At 39.7% G+C, this 23368-nt stretch overlaps 2 protein-coding genes and 1 long non-coding RNA gene across 7 annotated transcripts in view; 2 read left to right on the top strand and 1 right to left on the bottom strand.

The window, feature by feature from the left end:
* The window catches only part of RNF13 (ring finger protein 13), a 40432-nt gene extending 36404 nt beyond the window's left edge, over positions 1 to 4028 (bottom strand). For 2 of the 4 annotated variants that reach the window (XM_062582382.1, XM_062582384.1), the window contains exons 1-2: positions 3890 to 3899; positions 3476 to 3546 (exon numbers count right to left, since the gene is read on the bottom strand). Coding sequence is in view for 1 of the 4 variants with exons in the window: in XM_062582381.1 (XP_062438365.1) it covers positions 3476 to 3487 (12 nt within the window). In the remaining 3 variants the exon portion in view is untranslated. Of the gene's footprint in view, positions 1 to 3475; positions 3547 to 3889 lie in introns of all 4 variants that reach the window. The other 2 variants (XM_062582381.1, XM_062582383.1) reach the window with 2 other exon arrangements.
* Positions 4029 to 4394: 366 nt separating this feature from the next.
* On the top strand, positions 4395 to 15203 carry LOC134144195 (uncharacterized). Its single transcript, XR_009959311.1, has 4 exons — positions 4395 to 4532; positions 5091 to 5245; positions 9772 to 9934; positions 14433 to 15203. It is a non-coding gene; the product is annotated as an uncharacterized LOC134144195 (long non-coding RNA).
* A 1870-nt stretch (positions 15204 to 17073) lies between these two features.
* Positions 17074 to 22939, top strand: COMMD2 (COMM domain containing 2). 2 transcript variants are annotated; one of them, XM_062582534.1, is made up of 5 exons: positions 17074 to 17183; positions 17371 to 17448; positions 18030 to 18112; positions 19433 to 19606; positions 20124 to 22939. In XM_062582534.1, exons 1-5 carry the CDS (start codon positions 17117 to 17119, stop codon positions 20319 to 20321), a joined length of 600 nt encoding a protein of 199 aa, XP_062438518.1. In that variant the 5' UTR covers positions 17074 to 17116; the 3' UTR covers positions 20322 to 22939. The 2 variants fall into 2 exon arrangements, with proteins under 2 accessions (XP_062438518.1, XP_062438519.1); XM_062582535.1 differs by lacking the exon at positions 17371 to 17448 and having other exon boundaries at positions 17076 to 17183.
* The last annotated feature ends 429 nt before the right edge of the window (positions 22940 to 23368 follow it).

Genomic DNA, 23368 nt, shown 5'->3' with positions numbered 1-23368 from the left:
AAATCACCTGTATCTCCTCTAACTTCTTTCATTAGAGGAATTTGTCATTCCAGCCTTCAAAAAGGGCAAGGAAGAGGACCCAGGTCAGTCAGCCTCACCTCCATCTCTGGGAAGGTAATGGAACAGCTCATCCTGGATGTCATCTCTAAGCATGTGGAGGAAAAGAAGATGTCCAGGAGTAGCCAGCAGGGATTCACCGGGGGAAATCCTGCTTAATCAAGCTGATAGCCTTTTATGATGGAGTCACTTGCTGGGTAGATGATGGAAGAGCAGTGGACGCTGTGTACCTTGACTTCAGCAAGGCTTTCAACACTGTCTCCCATAACATCCTCCTGGGTAAGCTCAGGAAGTGTGGGTTAGATGAGTGGACAGAGAGATGGATTGAGATCTGGCTGAAAGGCAGGGCTCAGAGGGTCGTCATCAGCTGCACAGAGTCTAATTGGAGGCCTGTAGCTAGTGGTGTCCCCCAGGGCTCAGTATTGGGTCCCATCCTGTTCAACTTCTTCATCAATGACCTGGATGAGGGGACGAAGTGCCTCCTCAGCAAGTTTGCGGATGATACCAAGCTGGGAGGAGTGGCTGAGACACCTGAGGGCTGTGCTGGCATTCAGAGAGGGCTGGAGAGCTGGGCAGAGAGGAACCTCCTGAGGTTCAACAAAAGCAGGTGCAGGGCCCTGCAACTAGGGAGAAATAACCCCATGCACCAGTACAGGCTGGGGACTGACCTGCTGGAAAGCAGCTCTGCAGAGAAGGACCTGGGAGTTTTGGTGGACAAGCTGACTATGAGCCAGCAATGTGACTTCACGACCAGGAAGGTCAATGGTATCCTGGGGTGCATTGGGAAGAGTGTTGCCAGCAGGTGGAGGGAGGTGATCCTGCCCCTCTACTCAGCCCTGGGGAAGCCTCATCTCAAGTACTGTGTCCAGTTCTGGGCTCCCCAGTACAAGAGAGACATGGAGCTACTGGGGAGAGTCCAGCGTAGGGCTACAAAGATGATCAGAGGACTGGAGCATCTGCCCTATGAGGAACAGCTGCGAGAGCTGGGCCTGCTTAGCCTGGAGAAGAGAAGCCTGAGAGGGGATCTGATCTGAAGGGAGGGTGTCAAGAGGACAGGTTAGACTCTTTTCAGTGGTGCCAAGCGACAGGACAAGAGGCAACGCACACAAACTGAAACACAGGAAGTTCCATCTGAATATGAGGGAAAACTTTTTTACTGTGAGAGTGACTGAGCTCTGGAACAGGTTGCCTAGAGAGACTGTGGAGTCTCCTTCTCTGGAGATACTCAAAACACGTCGGGACACAATCTAACATGCTCTAGGTGTCCCTGCTTGAGCAGGGGTGTTGGACTAGATGATCTCCAGAAATCCCTTCCAACATCAACCATTCTGTGATTCTGTGAATTCAAAGTGCTTCACAATTAAACTTAATTAGGTTGTTCAAAGTGTTTGTATTACTGTTCAAAACCTCTCATCACGATTTCTTATTTAAATGCTTCCTCGTGGAATTTTTTCATCTCACTGTAGGCATTTCATTCTGCAAGTGACAATTTCATTGACTCAACCAAAATAAATAAATAAATAAATAAATAAATCACAGACAGGACTACTCCACTCTCTTTTAGAATCAAAGGAAAACCTAAGAATGCCTTACTACTTTTCCTATCCTTTGTGGTTTATACAGAAAGCGTTTTGCATGTTTTAGGGTCCTCAGTATTATTTACAGCAAATAGGGTTAGGTTTGATTTAAACTGGCACTGATATGAAGATATTTAAAATTCAAACTATTAATGGGAGTTAACAGTTGATATTTTCCAAAAGCAGATTTTGTGATTCTGAGTTATTTAGACACGTGATACTTTGTGAAACTTTCAGCTATTTAGCAGAAGTTACAGTCATGCGAACCTGTCTAAGATTAATTACAAAATCTATCAATTTTTATTTCTAAATTAGCATGTGTTAGTTCCTCTCATCCATCTCTTCTAATAAAGAGGATTCTGTGAAACTGGGAGGGCAAAGGGCCATCATAAAAAAAAAAAAGAAAAATACTATTGTTCTTTACCATGTCAGAAGTGACAAAACAAGAGACTTGAAACTAGAGTGTTGAATACAGCTGGATAAATACAGTTGGGTCCAAGAACTATTGCCTCAAATGTAAACAAAAAAGTCTTAGATTCATGAAATTGTGCCTCATTTGCAGACAGTAAGCTGCCTCATTTAATGAGAAGTATAGAACACAGAAAAATAGTGGTTCGTAACTAAAAAATATGTTGTAAACCACACAAAAAAGTCAAACTACAAGCTTAATTAATCTTGGGCATTTTACATCTGATTATCTTGACTCTATGACATTATCTTTCTCTTATGGTTCTCCTTCAGTGACTATGAGGGTTTTCCTCTCATTTTGCATTCTAGAATTCAGAAAATAAACTAATCTTAGTGAAACACATACTTCTGTCATAGGACTGAATGGGATCATCAGTTCAAAACCAGGTGAAATGTCACCTGAAAGTGTGAGAGCTGCTGTACCACAGCATATGTAATAGCTGTAAGACAACCATAAAACAAATATACTAACCTAGCCAAGGTATTTCCCATAAAGGGGAAGTAGTATTTTTGTATGTACAACAAAAAGTACCTTTCTGATTACACTTTTTAAAGAATAGAAAAGCATAATGACCCTTCTCACTTCAAGATTAGGATGGCTAATTAAACCAGATACAAGAATTACCAATAGACATGACAGATATATCTGTTTGCTGTACCAGATAACAAGAACTCTTTGCCTACCTCTTAATACATGGATCATTTGTATTAATAATAAAGGACAACAAAATACATAGTGTTTTTAAAGAGAAGCCCAGTGGCTCCCAGACCAGAATATTTCACTTGAGCGAAGAAAGGTGATCAGGACAGAGTCCCTGAATTCTGCCAAAAACACTAGTTTCATTCCTGCAAACATAAAAAGCCTGAGGAGAAAGTTTAGGAGGGATGGCCCAGAAAAACTTCTTGGTTTAAGAAACAGAACAGGCAGACTACTCAGAGCTTTTGACAACTGTCCTCAAACCAAACTCCACCAAAAAAAAAAAGCACTGTCCCCACAGCGATGTTCATGCTTCAACTCTCTCAGGAAAACAGCTGTCCTTCCCTCAACATCAGCAAAAAACAAACAAACAAAACTAATTTGCACATCTACATGTAAGAGATTGAAATTATATTTCAGTACTAAATAGGATTACAGCACTTACAGCAATCACAAACAACATATGAACGTATTAAAACTTTGCCCTGACACAAAGTCAGTGACCAAGTAATTTGGTAGACTTAGTCTTCATTTTAAAATACAATCAAATCCGGAATTCCACAAGCATAGGACAAATACAGTTTACACAGATAACACCAGTAATTTTTACAAGCATCTCCAAAAGCCTCGATGCCTTTGACTTTTTGCATTTTGATGTCGTCACACCATTACTGACCTGAATCTCCATCCAAGGCCTATCCACAGAACTGAAAACTGAAGCATGCACGGAAACTTCAGTGTTCAGACCTGAGGAGAAAAATAATACAGAGTTTCCATTTCTGGTGTACTTCGAAGGCTCAGGAGCAGCGACGACGCAAGAACCGTTTCCTTCGACTTCTCCTGGTCTCCTCAGCAGTAACGTCGTCGCCCGCCGGCCAGGCGCTGCGCAGCAGCCGCGGCGGGCCCGCCTCGCGAAGGGAGCCGGCGCAGGGAGGGCGAGCCGCAGAGGCAGCTGCGCAACCCGGCAGCGGGGCCGCGCCCGGGCTCCCCGCCGCGGCCCCAGGGCTCAGCGGCTGCCACAGGCCGCCGCCCGGCCTCACCGCCTGGCGGCGGCGCGACAGAAGCCGAGCAGCCCCTCCCGCTAACTCACCGGCGGCCACGGCACGGGACAGGCGTCAGCAGCGGCGCTGGGCACGGGCCTGCCGCGGGCGGCGCGGGGAACCAACGGCCGCGCCTAGGCCGACTCCATGACGGGTGCCCACCCCGCGCGCACCGCCTGCGCCTGCGCCTGCGCCTGCGCCTGCGCCACCGCGCCGGAAGCCCCGCCCCGGCCGAGCGCCGGGTGACGCCAGCTCGGGCGCGGCTCATTGGTCGTCCAGTCTGTCACTCAGCCAGCACCGGTGACGTGCGCCGGGGTGGGCGGCGGTGCGGGGTCGCTGCAGGCGCTTCGCGCCCCCTCGCCTGGGTCGCGGTGGGGCCTGCGGCCCCGGCCCCGGCCCGCCATGCCGACTCGTACGTTTTCTGCGCGGCCCTGGATGGCGGCTGCCCCGCCGAGCAGCCCTGGAGCCGTCCGTGCCCTGCCGGCTCCGGATCCGGGGGCGCTGCGGCGGCTGGGGCTCCGCGCCTTCGCCTCGCTGCCCGCCGGCGCCGCGGCCGCGAGGTGCCGCAGCGCCGCCTCGCTGCGGAGCAGGGCTGTGGAGCCGCTGTGCTCCGAAGGCGCTTCCCGCCGGGAGCGGGGTGCCGCGCGGTTCGGCGCGTTCCCGGGCGCCGCGCTCGGCCGCGCGTGAGTCGAGGTGAGCGCTGATCTCGCGAAGCGATTTGGGCAGCTTGTGTCGGCCGTTTGCATCCGTTCGGCTGTTTGTAATACTGTCAAAATTTTTCCTGTAATAGTGCCAATATAGCAGGAGATCTAGTAACTGAGGAAAAAGTGAGCTAGCTAAAGCATTCTGAGTTTTTTTAAGTGTGCTGTTTCTAGCTAAGCATGCCAATCAGGGGAGGCAGAAGAGAATATTTTATTGCAGTAATGAGAGATAACATGTATTTTCTTTTCCAGTGTCGTCATGAGGTTATAGGCAGTATTGCTAGAAGATGGAGTTCTTTCTGGCAGCTACATTTATTATCATTTCAAGGTGACCTGGAGAACTAATATCCTTTACACTAATTAGTGGAGATAATCTTCATAGATTTTTTTTTTCTTAAGTGTACAAGATCAGCTAAAAATATTCTGCAGCTTTGTTTATTCTCTAAATTCATGGCTGGGCTGTTTTTAAATGGTCATATCTAACATAGATTTTTTTATTATTATTATTTGCTCACAGAGTATGTTATTTCTTCTTTCTGGTATACAACAGGATTCCTGACTGGATTGTGTGACTGCTGAGAAATGGGCTTCACAGAGATGGATTCTACCAGTTCTGTAGCAATAGCGAACTTCACAGTTTTGCAGCTGGAGTATACTTGCCCACATTTGAGCCTCTGCGCTACTCCTTTTACACATTCCAGCTAGGTAGGTAGTATTCTTATGTTACCTGTTCAGTCATTTTATCTTTCCAGTTGTCGTTTCTTCTTATTTCTTTTTCTTTGCAATGTACACTATGTATTTCTCTGCACTATCTTACTAATTTATCTCATCACACAAAATAAGCTGCTATTCTCAGTTATGATGATTTCTGGAGCTGATTAGTTATTGTACATATAGATAGTCAGGGCTTTTCTTTCTTATTTTTCATGCATATTATCTCCTCCATACTCTTTTACCTTCTTCTCCTATAACTTCTTATGCTTTTTTTTCCAAACTTTTATTTCTTTCTTTCACTTCAGACTTCTATTTTCTAATGACTTTTATTTTGTGGTTTCACAGTATGTTACTGTGCTGAGTTCCTAAAATATGCATGCACATACATACACATGTCTCTGAGACTGATTTCTTCAAGGGTCTCTTGATTCCTGATTTAAGTACATTATCAACCATAATAAGAGATAAGACGCTTGTTTGAAATAAAAGCAGTACAAAAGATTGGATATGATTTCTAGGATTCACTTCTATACTATTTTCTGAAAAAAAAAATCCACCGAAACTTTTCATTATGTAATGTATGTATTGTTTAGAAAGATATTCAGTTATACCAGTGGCGTTCTTGAAATTCCATTTAGCTAACTGAAAGCTCTTATGAGATTAATTGGTCAATTAGCCTGATGACAGAAAACGGTGCATATCTGTTATTCTGCCAATTTATGTATGTTTGCTAGGAATTTTTTCTAAGTAGATTTGAGGGATGTATTGTCATAAACTGCAAAACCAGACTATTGACCAAGAAAAGAGTAAGCAGAATTAATTTAATTTTTTGAGGTCACTTAGTCTTAATTGAGAGTAGAGGTAGAGTTCAGTTTCCTGTAGAAAACTTAATATTGATCCACTGAACTTTGAGATTTATAGAGATTCCTTACATACCTTGGTAACCGCAGGTAATGGAGATCCTAAGGGATGCAGCCTTTATCCTATTCGCATGCAAGAACAATTCTCTGTGAAAACTTATTTTGGTAGTCTGACAATTAACTAGAGCTCCCACCCACTTTTAAATACTAGCTTCAGTCTTCCAAGGTCGCTTAGAAATGATTGCTGATTTCAAAATACAAAAATCCATGAGTCTTACTGCAGTTCGGAGATGATCTGTCAGCATTCAGTCACTTCAGGCTGGAAATAACAAACTAAATGGTGAGTAAATATGATGTAGTAATAACTGCAAAGAACAGTAATCAGTTGGCAAAATGGACAAGATTACCAAGAGCACCAACTTTTTTTTTTTCTTAATAAAAAAGGTGTTACGCTACAGATCAGTTTCTCTTTTTGCAAATCATAATATATTTTATGGCCGAGGTTAAGTGCTGTGTGTAAGATGAAAGGGAGTGTCTAGAAATCAGAACTTCCAATACAGTGAAGGTAGTGCTGTGCTCATGAGACATAGCCTTGGCTAAGCCACCTGAATCTGTCTGCACTCTTAAACTTGCTAGTTCAAGTCTTAGAAATGATCTAACTGTAGCAGCATGTATCATGTATGTTCATTTATTCTGTAGTCTATGTATACACCTTCTTGCTTTGGTTTTCCCATCTATAGCTGGGGGTCATGGTATTTCTTACTTTAGTTGTAATGCTTCAAGATCTTTTGTGCTCCTTGGATGAAAAGTACCATAGGGCAGAGTGCTGTCTTCTAGGAGTCTATGTCAGCAGAGGCTGGAGGAAATACAGGTAGGATACTGTAAGAGAGGAAATATAGGTAGGATACAGAAAATTGGTAAGATAAATGAGATCATCAACTGAGCAATAAGTATACCTGCCTTAGACAGAGTTCGTGAGCAGAGGTAAAAGTTAAGAATTCCTAAGTACAAAGAGTTCAGGTGAATGACTGAAGTTTGGAAGGAGTGGGTGAGGAATCAGCAACTGAGAAGGACGATTAGTTTCTAAACTGATTTGATTGGGCTTCTGGTTATACCATCAGAAATTGGTTTAATCCAAAATAGTGTTTAGCTATTGTTTAAGAGTAGCAGTGAATAGTCTATCCAGAGTGAAGTAATACAGTCCCAAGGTCAGGCAGATGTACCAAGTAGCTCTGAAAAAATGACTGGACTATCTGTGGAATGCACAGATCAGATAAAACATGATGCAGTATGCTATGAGAAAGGGAGCTTCATGAAAACAGGACTCAAGTGAGTAATATGCAAGCCAAGACTGGAATCCACAGGGCCTTGCTGCACTCAGTTAATGAGCTTCTTCCCTCTCATTGATATCAAAGATATTTTTATTGTTTATGAATTATTACTAAAGAAATCTCAGCAGAGGATGATTTAAGCTTCAGTATGCCAAGAATGAAAGTATGATTTAAAGGAGTGCATTAAAATTTGTTGAAAATAGCATTCAGAAGGAAAACTGTTGCTTTAAATGCTGAAAAAGCAGCTGTCAGCGGGTCATTTATACTGTGTTCTTTATCCATCTGCATTATATCCCATTGTTACCTTTTAAAATAATGATCCAATAATGCAGTAAAATTCTGGAGTATATCACGAATTGATTTTGCAGCGTATACTGCATTACGTTCTCAGAATTAGGTCCTTACCTCTCCACACAAAATGATTTGTCTGATAAGACAATAAACAAATACCACAGAAATCATATATTATATGTAGTCTTAAGCCCAACAGAGAAGCCTAGTAAAAACTCTGCATTGCAAAAATCTGCCTATTATCTGCAGAGGCTCTTGATAATTGGGATTTTCTGATAGTTCTAGAGTTTTGTTATCAGGAGAACAGAACAGTGTACAACAACAGGCCCATGATTACGTATACTTGATTATGTATACTTCTCCAAATCTCCTCAGAAGTAAGTTTGTTTCTGGCAGAAAGCGGTTTCTGCTTTGACACAAACTGACCAGTTCTGATACTTGTATCTTATCATTTACTAGTATATTACACAGCAGATGAAATAAGAGAGAGGAGTAGCGAAATGGTCTGTTACACACATGCTTCAGTGACACGCTCTTTAGAAAACAGTACCGGATGATGATGGAGAGCAGAACCCAGCCTGTAGCAGTCAATGGAAATACTCATATAGGCTTAAATATCTTTTTCCAAACAACTCAACATAGTGTAATAAGCAGTATGATTCCTTCTGTGTATACTACACAGTACTTCATGTGAGTATCTTAAGGCATTTTCCATGCTTGTTTCTTCTCAAGGGTTATAGCTAAGTACATAAACACTGCAGAGAAAGCTAAACAGAGGTTCAGAGACATTTTTCATGGCTAAAAGGTAAATTAAAATGTTAAGCAAGGAGATCTGGGAATGTTCACGTCCTAAATGTTAGCTCAAATATCTTAAAATATTAGGTTTTTTACACTTTTTATTGTATGAATAGCTGATGTTTTGCTCTTGTTGTAGATTCTAAGCTGTTATGGAGTATATTCAATAGTAACAGTAACAGAAACACAGATTTAATCTCATTTATAAATCATTGTAAAAAATGCCGTGATCAGTAAATGTAGTTAAATGCCAGATTGTTTTTATTTGATGACTCCCATGGGTTTAATCAGCAGTACTTAAAGCTGAAATATGCGGACAACTGTAAGAATGTCATAAGCATGAGTAATTTGCAGATACATGTACAAAGTTTGTGCATGCTTACCTTAATACATAGTTTGCTGGCTTTTTTTATGCATATAGAGGGGTGTTTTGCCTGTTTGATTGGGACAGAGAAACATATTCAGATTGCTTTGTCTCCCTGTCAGTGTTGTCTGTTATCATAAGGCTTTTACTAGCAAGTGTTTGCTTTAAAGGAAGAAAATGTTTTACTTTTAGGGGCTGAATAATAACTGTGGTTTGTGTTCCTGTGCACTTTTTTTAAAAAATCATGTGTATGAATTTTGTCTGTAGGAAAGTGTGTAGCATCATTTTACAAGGTGAGGATTTTTATTAGTTTTGAGGGATATTGTAAATCTCTGCCATTTCTTCAGACCAGACTAAGCAAGATGCAAAGCATGATAAAAATAAGAGGATAGCTGCTTATGCTCAATTGTTGTAGGTATTTGCTTTTTGTATTCAGTTTCTGACAGAAGTGCATGTAAAAATGCTAGCTATTTGTTGTTTTCTCTTTTTGATCTTGAAAAGATTTTTGTTGTTTGTTTTATAATATCTTAATTCAAGTCTGTGAGAGCTTTCAGAGACTTTTCCTGTATGCTTATGGAGATAAAGGTCCTTTTCTTTTTTTTTTTTCCCTCTTTTCTTTTTCTTCTTCCTGACATCACTTGGGTATCTTCTTGATGTTAGTAAAACAACTTAAAGTTCTTCTATTTGCATTTTACTGACCACTGCCAGTATCTGCATTGTAACTGCAGTGTTTCAATGACATTGAGAATAGTTATTTCTTTACTGAATATATACTGTGTTTAGCACTATTGTTGCTATTGCTCTTTTTAAATTAGTCCTGGATGTGTATGTATACTTGACGCTGTGTACTTGCTTTCTCTTTAAATGAATTTACAGTTAGTGCTAAGAAAATTAACATCCCTCATCTCTAAGCCATCATGCAGTATCCTATTTTCTGAATTGATAGTCGACGTCTTGTCCTGCGAGATCAAAAGTGCTTAGAAATGTAATGAGAGGAAAGACCACCACATTGTGCAGGAAGCATTCAGTGACATTCAAGGTTGGTACAATTACCATTAGTGTTGAGCCTTGCATGTATTTACTATTTCAGTTATGTATATCATATAATCATGCCATGTGTGCACCAATGATCAGTCCTAGGACAACATTTACAAACTAAATCACATTACATCAAAGACCGTAGAAGGTGCCTTTTCTCACCAAAATTGAAACAGTCACCACTGAGATAATCACATTCTAGAAGGCTTAAATAAAAGGCAGACTTTACAAACAAAAGGCCAAGCCAAAGCTCTTTCCATCGCTCTTCAATATTTCCCTTAGGCAGCTGCAACCTAATCTGTCTTGCCTACAAGATTTAATTACGCCATATCACACCGAAGTTATGAGTTGCAAATCCGTAATATGCGTAGCTAATAGTTTTTAATACCATGTTGAATCTTTCACACAAACAAATTCCCTGTGTGTCACAGAGGATGGAATTTATGGGAAAATGCAGAGCTATCCTATAAGAAGTTTCGTTTATGTTAACAAGTAAATAGCATTTCTGCTAATAAGGCTCGGTTCTGCTTTTACACAAATTGATGTTGCTCAATTGCAGTGAATGGTATATAATCTTTTAATCAGTGCCAAATGCATTCATAGCTGCATAAAATATACCAGGCACCTCATCACTGTCAGAATTTTATAAATGAATTATAAGAATTGAAAGTGTTCAACATCTTGCTGAAGGCATTTACTTAGGGCCTGAACCTGCAATACACTAACTGGCAACTTAGTTTTTCTCCAGTCAACAAGATGATTGCTGGGAACCAAGTTCCTTGCTCTATTAGACCATGTTCAGTCCAAAGAATAAGGTATTGGTATTCAAGACTGATATTCTTGAACTGTAAGCAGAGTTTACAAGAACAATACTGTAGGAATACTGAGGTGATAATTGTTACGTTCAGGAAGACAAGCCAGATTTATGTGTATAGAATGGTGTAACTCAACAGGAAGTGTTATTATGCAGAATAGTCATCTTGCAGACAAGGTATAATTTTTGAAAACGCTGGTATCTCTGAAATGTGATTTTCTGAGTAGCAAGTATTATCTCAGAACTTCAAGAGACAGAGGGATATATGACTGCAACAGACCAGTTAGCATAGAAATCATCCTATATTAATATCCGGTTTTAAACAATGTGCAGCAAACAGCAATGTTGACCCAGAGGGCAACTAGGATGTTGTCAGCTTAATTTATTTTAAAATCTTTACTATTACACTTGTATCTAGCTAAGCTGAATGAAACAGTTCAAGCCACACTTCCAAAATGGCTGTGGATTTTTAGGTACTTGCATTTAGCAGTCTATCCCTCTTTTCCCTTTCTTTTCCCCAACAGAAAATGTGTCTCTAACAAGGTAGAAGATCAAAGCAAATGCCAAAAATTAGTTGCCAGAGCAGAAAAAAAATCTTACTAGAATTTTTGAGGTCGTATAATAACATCCTTGAATATGTCAAACAAACATTTAAGAGCTCTGTTTTTCTACCATTTTGCATATATACATAACTATGCAAAAAGCACAAGAAAATGAAGTGGTCCCATGGACTTCTGCTGTTTTTTCTTATTTTTTGCCTTTAGGTATATTGTGAATATAATTATTTTTCATTAAATCCTCATTACATTTTTAGTCATCTCTCAATATATAGGAAGACAATGGATGCTTTAAAACTACTTGGACTCTGAAAAGCCCAGAAAAATCAGTCTTTTTATTAATTATGGTAGACAAGAGAAACTTTTGAAACATACATTTAGTCTCCATATCTCTAGAACTTTTCTCACAACATCGTTGTAAATGATTCAGTATACTGAATCAGTATGTATTAATCTGTGGGAATTACTGTCACATAGCATTACTGATGTCAGAAGCTTGTTTTTTTTTTTTTTTTTAAGGTATTAGATGTGTACATTACGAATGAGGGCAACTGCAGTCTTACAACTTGAACTCTTTAAAAAGAGAAGTAGATATCCAGGCCTTGTGCCGCCAGTGCTGCAATCAGTTGAGTATATGTCAACATTATTTTTAATTTTGTCAGAAACCCGTCATATGACCTCAAGCACAAAACAACTTCTCTGTTCTTTGGTTTTGTCCATAACTAAGAGCAATAATGAAATTATTCACAAAAGACATGTAGAAATTGGAGTGACGTAAGACATACATGATTGTTTTCACTCATGTTGTTCAAACTTAAGTAAGAATGACATGATCTTTGATAGGACTACTCTTAGTCTTACAATTAAATTTGTAATTAGGTGTAAACTGATCTAAGGATTATTTTGCCATGAAATAAAAGATGTTATTTGTGGATGAATGTACCAAATGAATAATTATCAAAATACTGTATATGTAGAGAGACTAACATAGAGAGTTTATGTACATGATTTACAAATTCAGTCCCAGTTCTTTGGTACAATGCACCCAAAGTAAGTCAGCTTATACCAAGCAGAAAGAGGGCGAAGTGGGCATACAGCTTCTGATTTGGGAAATTCTTTCCTATTTTGCTCATCTGTCAGGTTCACAGAGTGCAAAACAATGGCAAATTTGGCTCCCAAATCCCCCAAATTAAAGCAATATCAAGAATATAAATAACTGAAATGTTACAAACATGTAACAAATGAGCAGTATTTGGTTTCTAGGTGTATATTGACAATTATGCTCTTAGAGGTACTTTTGAAACCTATTATACTACAAAATAAATGTTCTCTGGAAGGTAATAGACTATGAACACTTTGCAAAACTGCTCAGAATAGTCTAAAAACATTTTAAATAGTGTATGTACATAGACTTAGCAAGCAAAATAGTTTAGATGAAATGATCAGTAACTTCACTGTATTGACTGTGAACGTTTGCTTGAGGGTCCCAGCTTTCCACCTGGAAAAGAAAACGCTTGATATCCAAAGACTAGAATCTAAAATTTGCAATACTAATGGAGAACCAAAACCTGTTCGAATTTGTGAAGATGGCTCAGAATAGACATTGCCTTCCTACTGATTCACAATAATTAATTTCACTTGCTTCTTTATGATTTTCATAACTAAAGCAAAATTATCCTCCATAATATTCAAGGAGCAAATACTGAAGTTTAATATCTTACGGTCTCTGATGCCTGTGTTTGTTATTGGACTTACTCCTGGAAATAGTGGAACTAAGTAAGGAAAAGGTTAAGAATGAAACCCTAATATATATTCATGGGCTTTCATGGTAGAAGTTCTTGGTACTGAGATCTGTTGACCATCACTAGCCACAATATTTAACAGGTTGGATGAATGTTTAAAACTGGCAGAGAGAGGTGGGAATAACGGACTGGTAGCAGTAAGCATCAAGGTCAGTATGCTACTACTATTGTACGCTGATACAAATACTAAAAAGATGCTATTTGGAGAGAGACTAGATCTCCTGACAGTTTCTAGGCACAACATAGCGGCAATTCTAATAGCATTAACAATGATCATTCAGAGAAAAGTAATATTCTGTGATGCCAAACATGCCAGCTGTAGAAAACTCCTTTCATTGTTCCTGCATTGAGTCATACTTCCAATAACATTTCCTCAGTCCTGGCCAAAATCCCATCAACTAAATTGTTTCTTCAGCATACCAGAAAGTCACTAAATTCAGGCTATTGGAGATAAACACATAAACTAAAGTTTTATGTTTTATATGTACATTATTTGTTACACAGACTTGATGAGACTACTTCTTTTCTTGGGGAGGTGGATTTAATATCTTCTCACAAAAAAAATCATGGAATTGGGGAAGATCCTGGAAAGTAAAAAATTCACCCCACTGGCCTTGCAGGAACCTGTACTATACCTGTTTCCCAGCTGTGCTATTGCAAAGCTTTCTGTAAATGAGATAGTTTAAAAGTTTACAAGCTGAAAACAGAATGAAACTGGAACATCTCTATTGGCAAGTAGAGCACTTCACCTGGATGTGTAGGATGACTGGAAAGAATTCTTGACTACGTGTCTCTTAGAAAACAAAGTACAGTATTGTCTGTCTAAGGAAAAGCCAATACTTAAGTATGGTAATAAAGTGCAATAAAATACTTTTCCACTCACATTTTGCCAATTATTATTCTATTCTAAAACAACCTTTTCAAGAATTGACTGACATTGTTGTTCAACAAAATGAATCATCTCTTAAAAGAGAGAAAAAAAATGTTATTAAAAGAAGTTATGCATCATTTTAGTAATTATCAGTATTGATTTATTTTGACTTGATTTAACATAGTAGGAATACATGTTCTTACTAACATTTTAGAGAAAATTATCCTTTCAGTCAAGCACTCTTTAAAATAGTCTTACAATATATATACCTGCTGTTTGAATACATCCACTTGCTTTTCCTAGATTGGTAAAATAACATTTATTTTGCAGCTAGAACAGTAAGAGGAATAAGGAGGGGTTTTTTTCTCCCCCAGGCTAATATGTTTCCTTGGCAATTTTCCAATGCTACCTTGTGTATTTCTCAGTTATTCAATGGCTATCAATACTTCCTGCAGGACCATGATTTAAGAACACAAAAGAAAAATATCCTATTGCTGATTCAATTGGTAAAGGTTCACGCAGAGAAAGAGTATGGTGATAATGCAATCTACGGCTGTCTCTATTCTTCTGGATATGCGACAAGACTGCATGGTTTACAATAGAGCTATGAGAAAACCTAGACAAGTTTGAGAGATTTTTCTGCACCACTTCCCCATCCATTGCCAGATGGAAACATACTTACCAAATAAATGTTCAGATATAAATGTTAGAAATCTAAGCTAGTACTGTCTTTTTGCATTGGATCCCAGCTAATGGAATTGATTGAAGCAAAAGATTTGGAAATCCTAACCCAGCAGTGGTTTCACACAATAAAATCTGCTGAGTTCAGATTACATTTGTCAAAACTCTTTCTCCAGCAATTGTGTACGACTAATAGTACATTGCCACATCTAAAGGAAAAAGATAACACTCATATGTGATGGTGCCATGTGGCGCGGTATTCCTTTGCAAGATCTCACTGTTAATATGCTGTGATACGTGAAAGGGCTTATGTTTGCAGAATGAATTTGACTGACATATTTAAGCAAGAATAAAGTAATCTGTACCAGGAAAAATGTAATAAATGGTGGTAGAACAGTAAGAAAGTTGTTACATATATAGTACCAAATTTGAAATATTTATCTATACCTAGCTTCTGTTGATAGAAGAACAAACTAGAGACTGTTCTGTTCCATAAACATTGCAGAATGGGTGGCTTTACTAAACACAAGAACTATCATGTCAGATCTGCTCTTTTTTACACATTTTAACCACCACCTCCCATTTTGTAGATCTAGTGTTTAATACTTTTCTTTTGCAGTAATTCATCTGCCTGATATTCTTGTATTCTTTTCGTTGGTTTTAATAATTCCTTTTTTTTGTTTGTTTGTTTTTTTTGTTTGTTTGTTTTAAGGACCTTTTGCTCATGCTTTATACTTGAGTTTCAAAATGTTATGCAAATATGTATTTCCTTAACTACATAAACAGCAAATCTCTGCTTTCGGTGAAATATCTTCTTGATGCTGCTTAACTATAGTGGGATATCAAAATGTATTTTGGATATTAAAATACAATCATCAGTAAGCACATCCCTTCAAAAACAAAAAGTTACATTTTACTTACATAAATGGAAGCCATATAGCTTAAGCAAATCACTGGAGTACTGAACTTCTAGATTTACATATTTTGCATCTTATAACTGGATGGCTACTTAATGATACATACTTTTGAATTACCAGACTGAAAAAGAGTATCTCTAACTTCAGACTTTAATATTTTGTTAATCCCTTTGACACTAAACAACTTTGGGTTTTTTGCTTTACAATTTTTTACATATTTGCAGATGTGAAAAAAATGTGGCTCTTTGCATGGCAGCATTTTTGGCCAAGTTGATCTTACAGAATAAATCCTGCAACGGGGATTAGGACCTCATCGGGTAGTTTGTGTCGATCCTTACAGACATTTGCATGTGAAAACGGAGCCCACAAATGTAAACAAAAGCCCTGTTCATGCAGCTGCAGAAGCAGGCCAATTAATAATGAGGCCATTGCACATTATAGTGTAATATGCCACGAATGCCAAAATCCAACAGGACAAATTCCTCTTAAATCGAACGTAAGGACTGTGTATGGTTACCCAACCCTGCATGTAGTTACCCAAGTGTGGGTTCCCGCTGAACCTCTAATTTGTACAAAGTGCATTTTCCAGCAAACCATTAAAGACTTTCTCCTGGTATCTGAAGAGTTCCAGTATGACTGGGTGAAGTTAAACCGTATTGCAATAATGTCAGCACGTAGCATCTGAAGTATCCAGACTTGTAGGGTTCTGTCTCACTGAATCCTTCCCACATCTCACTGGTAAGTCTTTCTTCCACATGCCTTATTCTCTTTCACTTTGAGATAGTGAACAAATTCTGCTAAAATGCTCTTGGATTAGTTATTTCCTGATGATGCCTTTACATAATATATGTATACTTGTGTCCTTTAATTTGTCCATTGACTTCTGTGTGGTGTGCTCTGTGTATGGAGATGACAATTTAATGGTAAGGATTCCTCTAGCTGCGCTTTGTGAACTGAACTGGAATATTGGTACATAAAAAGGGGGGCAGGGGAAGGAGTTCTGCATTTAAAAAACAGCCATTTCATAAAGTTAGGGCTCTTGTATTGGCAGACTGGTTGCCTTGACCTGGCAGGCCACTTCCACCACTAGTTTCTGGAGATCTCAGAAAGTGGTATCTGCCATGTTCAGTTCGAAATTCTGAAATACAAATCAATAAAATTGCATCAGCATGTGGTGGCTGGCAGGAGGAGCAGGAGTGATCACTCTGTGCCTCCTGCTGTGTGGTGATTCCCTTCCTGCCTGCCGCAGTGAATGACCCATTTCGCCCTCCGGCCTCACAACTAAATGCGCTTCAGACTGCCCTGCTGAGAATAATACTGGGAAACCAAAATCCCTGTGAAATGTACTAGAGAGTTTACAGAAAATACTGATTTCTTCTGTGCAGAGAAAGGAAGTCACCATGAGAGACTTCGCTCCTATTCAGCGGGCCGCGCGAAGCGAGGCGGCGCCGCGCCGCGACCTCGGCGCGCAGCCGCGGAACCGCCCGAGGCTTCGCGCAGCCGCAGCCCCGGGCCCCGCCGCTGCCTGGGCGGGCGCGGCGATGCTGCTGGTGCTGTCGGAGGAGCAGCGGGAGCACCTGGGCTGCCTGCCCGGCCTGGGCGCCGCAGGTGCGGGCCGGCCGCGCCGCCTGGCCCCGCCGCAGCGCGGGGGCCGGGGCCGGGGCGTGGGGACAGGCCAGGCGGGGGGGGGCAGTGGGAGTGGAGCGTGGGGCCGGGCCGGGCCGGGCTGGGCCGAGGGGGCCGGGGCCGGGGCGGCTGCGCGGCGCCTGCAGTGGAGCCGCCTCTCTCGTTTCAGCCGTGAGCGAGCTGGGGCGGCTGGCGCTGGAGCTGCTGCGGCGCGGCGGCGCCCCGCGCGGCCTTGAGGCCGCTGCCAGTAAGAGCGGGCCGGGGGCGGCGGCGGGGCCAGGCCGGGGGGCGGTGGCGGCAGCGACGGGGGCGGCGGGGCCAGGCGGGGCGGTGGCGGGGGGCGGCCGGGCCGGGGCGGGGGGCGGTGGCGGCAGCGACGGGGGTGGCGGGGCCAGGCGGGGCGGTGGCGGGGGGCGGGGGGCGATGGCGGCGGGCGGCGGGGCCAGGCGGGGCGGGGGCGGGGGGCGATGGCGGCAGCGGCGGGGCGGTGGGGCCGGGGCCGGGGCGGCGCTGCCCGCGCGCGTGTCGCCGCCGCCCGCGCCGTCCGTTTCCTTCGGTCAGTCCTTCAGTCAGGGTGTCCGTTACTGAGTTCTAGCGGGTCATTGTGCTGTTCTCACTCAACTGTGCCGTAAGCAACTGGTTTGAAGGTTCTTTGTTTTTATCCACTTGTCTTTTAGCTGCTTACAGTGTTACATCAGGGGTGCGCAACCCTCTGCTGTTTTTCCTTCTTATGTGTATTTTGCAGGTTTGTGTACTGTTGCTGCAGAAACTTAATGATGGAGTGAAAGGTGGTTTATGCCTTTTTTTTTTTTTTTTTTTTTTTTGAAGGAAAACTTGATGTAAGCATCGACACTATCCAGCATGGAGCAGAAGGGTTAACATATCTTCTCACTGAGAGCTCCAAGCTCATGGTAAGGACGTGCTGGTGTAGTGACTGAAGGGATTGCTTGTGAGATGTCTTTTGTACAGCTCTAGTTTGGAAGTTACTGACTCCTGGGGAAAATTGAGTTCAGAATCCTGATGAGACAGGTCTTTTAATGAAGGTGATGTCTGTCCCTTATGCAATTCTCCTTAAAAACACTGCATCTTTATGGATGACTGTTTGCAATTTTTGTTGTCTTTGAAGCTAAAACTTGACAGTGTTTTAGCAGCTGATATCAAGAACATGCATCAATCCAGGCTGCTTAGGGAAGAATCATGCTTGAGGATTTAAGTAAGAAAAGACATTGGAGTGGGGAGTCTTTGCTCAACTTCCGTACAGGACGTGTGCTATGTTAAGGCCCGTAAGCATTCCATATATTAACTGATGCATTTAGCTTGAGAGCTTTCTCAGTTCTTGATATCAGAAGTTCGGATTAATATAAGCAAATATTGAAAGAATGGTAGTTCAGATAACTCTTTCCATTGGAAAGACTGCTTATTACTGTTAACACTGAAGAATTTCTGAATGTTGAAAACATGGAAAAGATACAGAGACAGGTAATTTCAAATCAACTTTAAGCAGTTAAAAAAACTTCAAGCATTGTTCTGAAGAACTGATAGGGAGGAGAATGAAAAATTGCAGTATTTTCTGTTGAAGTAAGGTAACTTGATGGACAGAAAAATTATTGTGGCTTTTTGTAGAATACAGATGATCACAGAATGTTTTTGCTGTGAGAAAAATACTTACTCCATCACAAGTATGTAACATCTTCCATTGAATAAATAACTGCTTCCGCGATAATGAACTGAACTTCTCTATTTCAGTACAAAGGAATTGACCTAAGGGAGTTGCCTTCTGAAGGCCAGTCTGAATTGATAAATGTGGGCTTTGAGGCTACACAGTGCTTGCTTACCTTTGTAGATAATCAGCTCATTTCAGAGTATTTATAATTTGAATATCAGTATTAAATTAATGCCATTGATAAACTGATTATCTAGAAATGTACTTCCAAAGCTTAGAAGTTTTTGTTGTTGTCTTGTTCCCTGATGCAAAGAATCAAACATGAGGATGTTGAATATTTTTTTTAAAGACTTAAACTGTTTCTGAAGTTTGTTCAGATTAACAGTAATGTATCAACATACATAAATTACTTAAAACGTAGGTGATTTGTTTTGTCCTAACTGTGGAACTTCTGCAGAAACATAATTGTGCCATATCACGTGTATGGTGTTTACATACAGTTTCATTTGTTTCTCAATAAATAATGAACATTACGCTGTTCCATATTAAGGGCTGACTTGATTTCCAGATTTCTGAGATAGACTTCCAAGATTCTGTCCATGTTCTGGGATTCTCGGATGAATTGAACAAATTATTGCTCCAGCTTTACCTTGATAACAGGAAAGAGATCAGAAGCATTCTTAGTGAGCTGGCACCAAAGCCTCCCAGTTACCACAATCTTGAATGGAGACTAGATGTGCAGGTAACTTCTTATTTATTTATTTTTAGTAATATGCATCGTACTTTACTTTTTTTTTTTTTTAACATTACAAGCAACTGTGAACAAATTAATGTGACTGGTATTATTCCAAAATGATTGAGGCAGCAGGGTTTTTATGTAAAATTGACATAATTTTGTTACTGCATAGGTGATAACTAAATTTAAGCTGAACAGGATATGTAATGATGCAAAGTATTTGTTGCTTTATGAAGACTAAATTCATAGCTCCATTGGTACTTTAAGAATGTTAAAAAATATATTGTCTTGCTTGTCATCTAACTTTCACAAGTATTATGAAAACGTTATTTAGAGTGGATTAATGTTATCTAATGATAAAACTAAATAATAGATTATGCATATCTTTATTTGTGAATTAAAAGGATTTTTAAGCAATCCTGCAAAGCAGGTCCTGCACACCTGTCTGAACTGTAAATGTGAAAATTGACTGCTGTCTCTGTTTGTTTCCTTTTTCCTGTTTCATCTAAACTCCCTCATTCAGCTTGCAAGCAGAAGTTTGAGACAACAGATTAAGCCTACCATGACTATAAAGCTTCACCTTGATCAGAATGGAGCTCAAACTGCCCAAGTGCTGCAAACTGACCCTTCTACACTTCTTCACTTAATTCAGCAGCTGGATCAAGCCTTAGGGGAAATGAAAACAAACCATTGTAGGAGAATAGTGCGCAACATGAAATAGTATTAATCCATGACTGTTGTCTTATGAGGCAGTTTATGAAATGACCAGAAACAATGTTCACAAATACATTTTGAGGAAAACAAACATCTGGATCAGGTGAAAAGCTTTCCTATGCCAGGATTTTGAGCCAGTAATTATAAGCTGAATGTCCTCAGGTGCTAACTTCATACAGCTGCCTGACATGAGATAGTTTTGTTTTACCTGCACATACAGAAATTCAGCATGCTGTATTTAGCATTTCTTTAGCTCTAAATGAGTATACTTAAAGAACTTTTCTACATTAAGTAGAGCTACTTCCGTATTGTATAAAGCTGCACACTTATGTTTATCAAGCAGATTTTTTTTCTTGGTTTGCTTCTGTTTTGAAATAAAAATACATGAACTAGATGGAAATGGTACTGTACATGAATGGTTCTTTCATGCATACAGCTACAAATATAGCTGTGGGAGTACAGCCTTCTTCCCTGAAAGGGTTCAGTCAGTGCAGAGAATGGGTGTTGTACTGCCCTTCTACCCTTCTTTTCCTCCACCAACAACACTTGGAGGCTATTGTCTTGGAAATGTTTCTGTGAAGCAATGGTATACCATGTCATGAGAAATTTGTTCCTAGCTTTCTGGTCTGACCTACGTTTTAGGAGATCTCAAGTCTTGTTAGATAGTGTTGTTCACCTGACCTTACAAAGCCAGTAATGTGGAAGCATTAGCTAGCTTTATTATAGTCAAGCTATATCCCCTGAAAGTATTGTAGAAAGCCTGTTGGCTAAGTATAAATTAACATACAACTTATTTCTATATATAGAAGTGATCTGAAAAATTGTAGAAACAAAACCCTGGGCTTCAGTGATGATTCAGTGATTAGGCGAATTCGGAAAAGTTTTAACTTCAGCTAAATCTCAATGTTGTTTAAACATGTTTTGGCTTGTTTGCTGGTAGGTCTGATTCAACAATTTCTTTCTCCCATGTAGATAGTGTTTTTAAAGGAAACAATACACTAATTATTGTGACATAATTGATTTCTATTTTTAAGAAAAATATCTAACACGGGTTATACGAAAAGTCACCTTCTAGTAGTATTCTAATACAATATTTTAGTGGCCAATGTTATATAGTTTCACTAATTACTGTTTTACTGTCATTAGTGAGGTGCATCATAAGTGTACTGCAGAGGACAAATAGATGAGGGAATTTTGATTTTGGCAGTAACTGTATCTTTACCGTCTTTCATAATGGCAGGTCATAATGCCATTCTCTATTACTGTTTTCCCACTTTCCCAAATGCATTAGTTTCTTACTACTTTGCATTTTTGTACCTTTTGGTAGGTATTATTTCAAACAAAACATGGCAGAAGTGCTATGATCAGTAACAGATATCATAACTTAAGAACTAAGTCAGTTTTCTAGAACATAGAGCTGTTTATTCTTTGCCTTCTTTAGATAGCATGGCTGTGGTGTAAACAAGCTTAATTCTGTGTCATGTATATGAATTAGCTAATAGTTTCTTTTTCTTAAAATGTAAAGCTATTAACATGAAATACCATATTTGGCCATTTAATAAGCAGATTGTTGAGACCTTTGTTACATTAATTCATGGTGATAACAGGGATTTCATAATTGCAGAGGTTTCTCTTGAACATCTGGTGACTAAATATGATTCACTTAACCCTGTCTGTTGGGGCTTCTCTGCCACAGCTCTGATTTGATATATTCCATCAAATGCTTTCTGTCTATATGGGATGTGCAGTGGAAGAGTACTTTTTGATAAATTACATTCTATATGTAAGAATCTGTGCAGTTTGATTGAGCTGGCTTTGCATTAGTGAAGGTTTGGTCACTGCCTACTGTATTTGAATACTTTGTGAGAAGATACAAGTTGCTACTTATTTGTTATTTTTGGGAGGAATTAAGAGGGATTTTTGCATGTTGTGGCGCTTTCTTAGGAAACTTTAGTCCCAATGCAGGTCCACTTTGATGTTTTGCTGTTTTCTAAAATAAATGGGGAAGAAGAATCGTGTGGGTTAAATCTTTGATAGTTTTGGTGGAGAGGAATGAGTAAATGTTTGTCATCTGTTTTTTCTCTCCATTTATGTGGTAGTTCTAAATATAACCAAATGTTACCACTTCACGCTTCTGATTTGTTTTTCTTTGTAATTGGCTTATATTTTAAAGTGAAATACACGAACAGCCTATACATAGGCTAGCCAATGTTTTTTCTTTACCAGTCTCTTTGGTATAGCCATAGTCCAGAACTCAGAACAACAGGAAAGATTTTAGGGTTAAGTTCTAGATTTTCATATTTCATTTCCCTGTTGCCCAGTGAATCTGAACACTTTTACCTATTTCTTCAACTTCCTGAAAAAAGAAAATGAGCTTCCAGAGTTAGCTGGCATCATGGCAAATGCTGGCTGTTTCTCTGCATGTAGTGTCCCAAATGACACTTAGTGCTATTGATGTAACTCTACAGTTTTGAATTACCAATGTTGTAATTAGCGTATTTCTATAAAAGCAGTTTTGTCATGCATTTGAAGCTTAAGAGTCTGAAAAAGCATCTTCCACTTCAGAACCCCTTAAATAATATTAAAATAAGAATTCACATATGGATCTGGATTTTTCAGCTTTAATGTAAATTCTATACAAAATTAAAGGTGACATCTAAAGTTAAATTTGATATAGCTTCTTTCCTTATGAATTTGCTATTGCTTTATAAAAATCACTGAACAAGAAATGGAGAATACATGACACTCATAAATTATTAAAAATTATGTTGTAATGTTACTTTTAACCCACCTTAAACTTTTTAAAATTTTCTCTAATATTTAGCCACTAAAAGCAAAGTTAAATCTGAACTTGCTTCCCTTCTTGCAGACTTGCAAAAAAATAAGAGAGTCTTGATTTTATAAAAGAAAAAAGTGACTCTCAACTTACCTCTTAAGAAGTTACTTTCTTCTCCTTTTTAAGTGACTCATCAGATTTACTCTTCTGACGTTTGCACTATTTCAGTGAACAAAGAGAAATGTTTATATATTCCTATTAATAACTTTTGGAAAGTA

This window comes from Rhea pennata, chromosome 9 (assembly GCF_028389875.1).
Source record: "Rhea pennata isolate bPtePen1 chromosome 9, bPtePen1.pri, whole genome shotgun sequence".
Classification (NCBI taxonomy): domain Eukaryota; kingdom Metazoa; phylum Chordata; class Aves; order Rheiformes; family Rheidae; genus Rhea; species Rhea pennata.
This window is presented reverse-complemented; position numbering and strand designations above follow the sequence as displayed.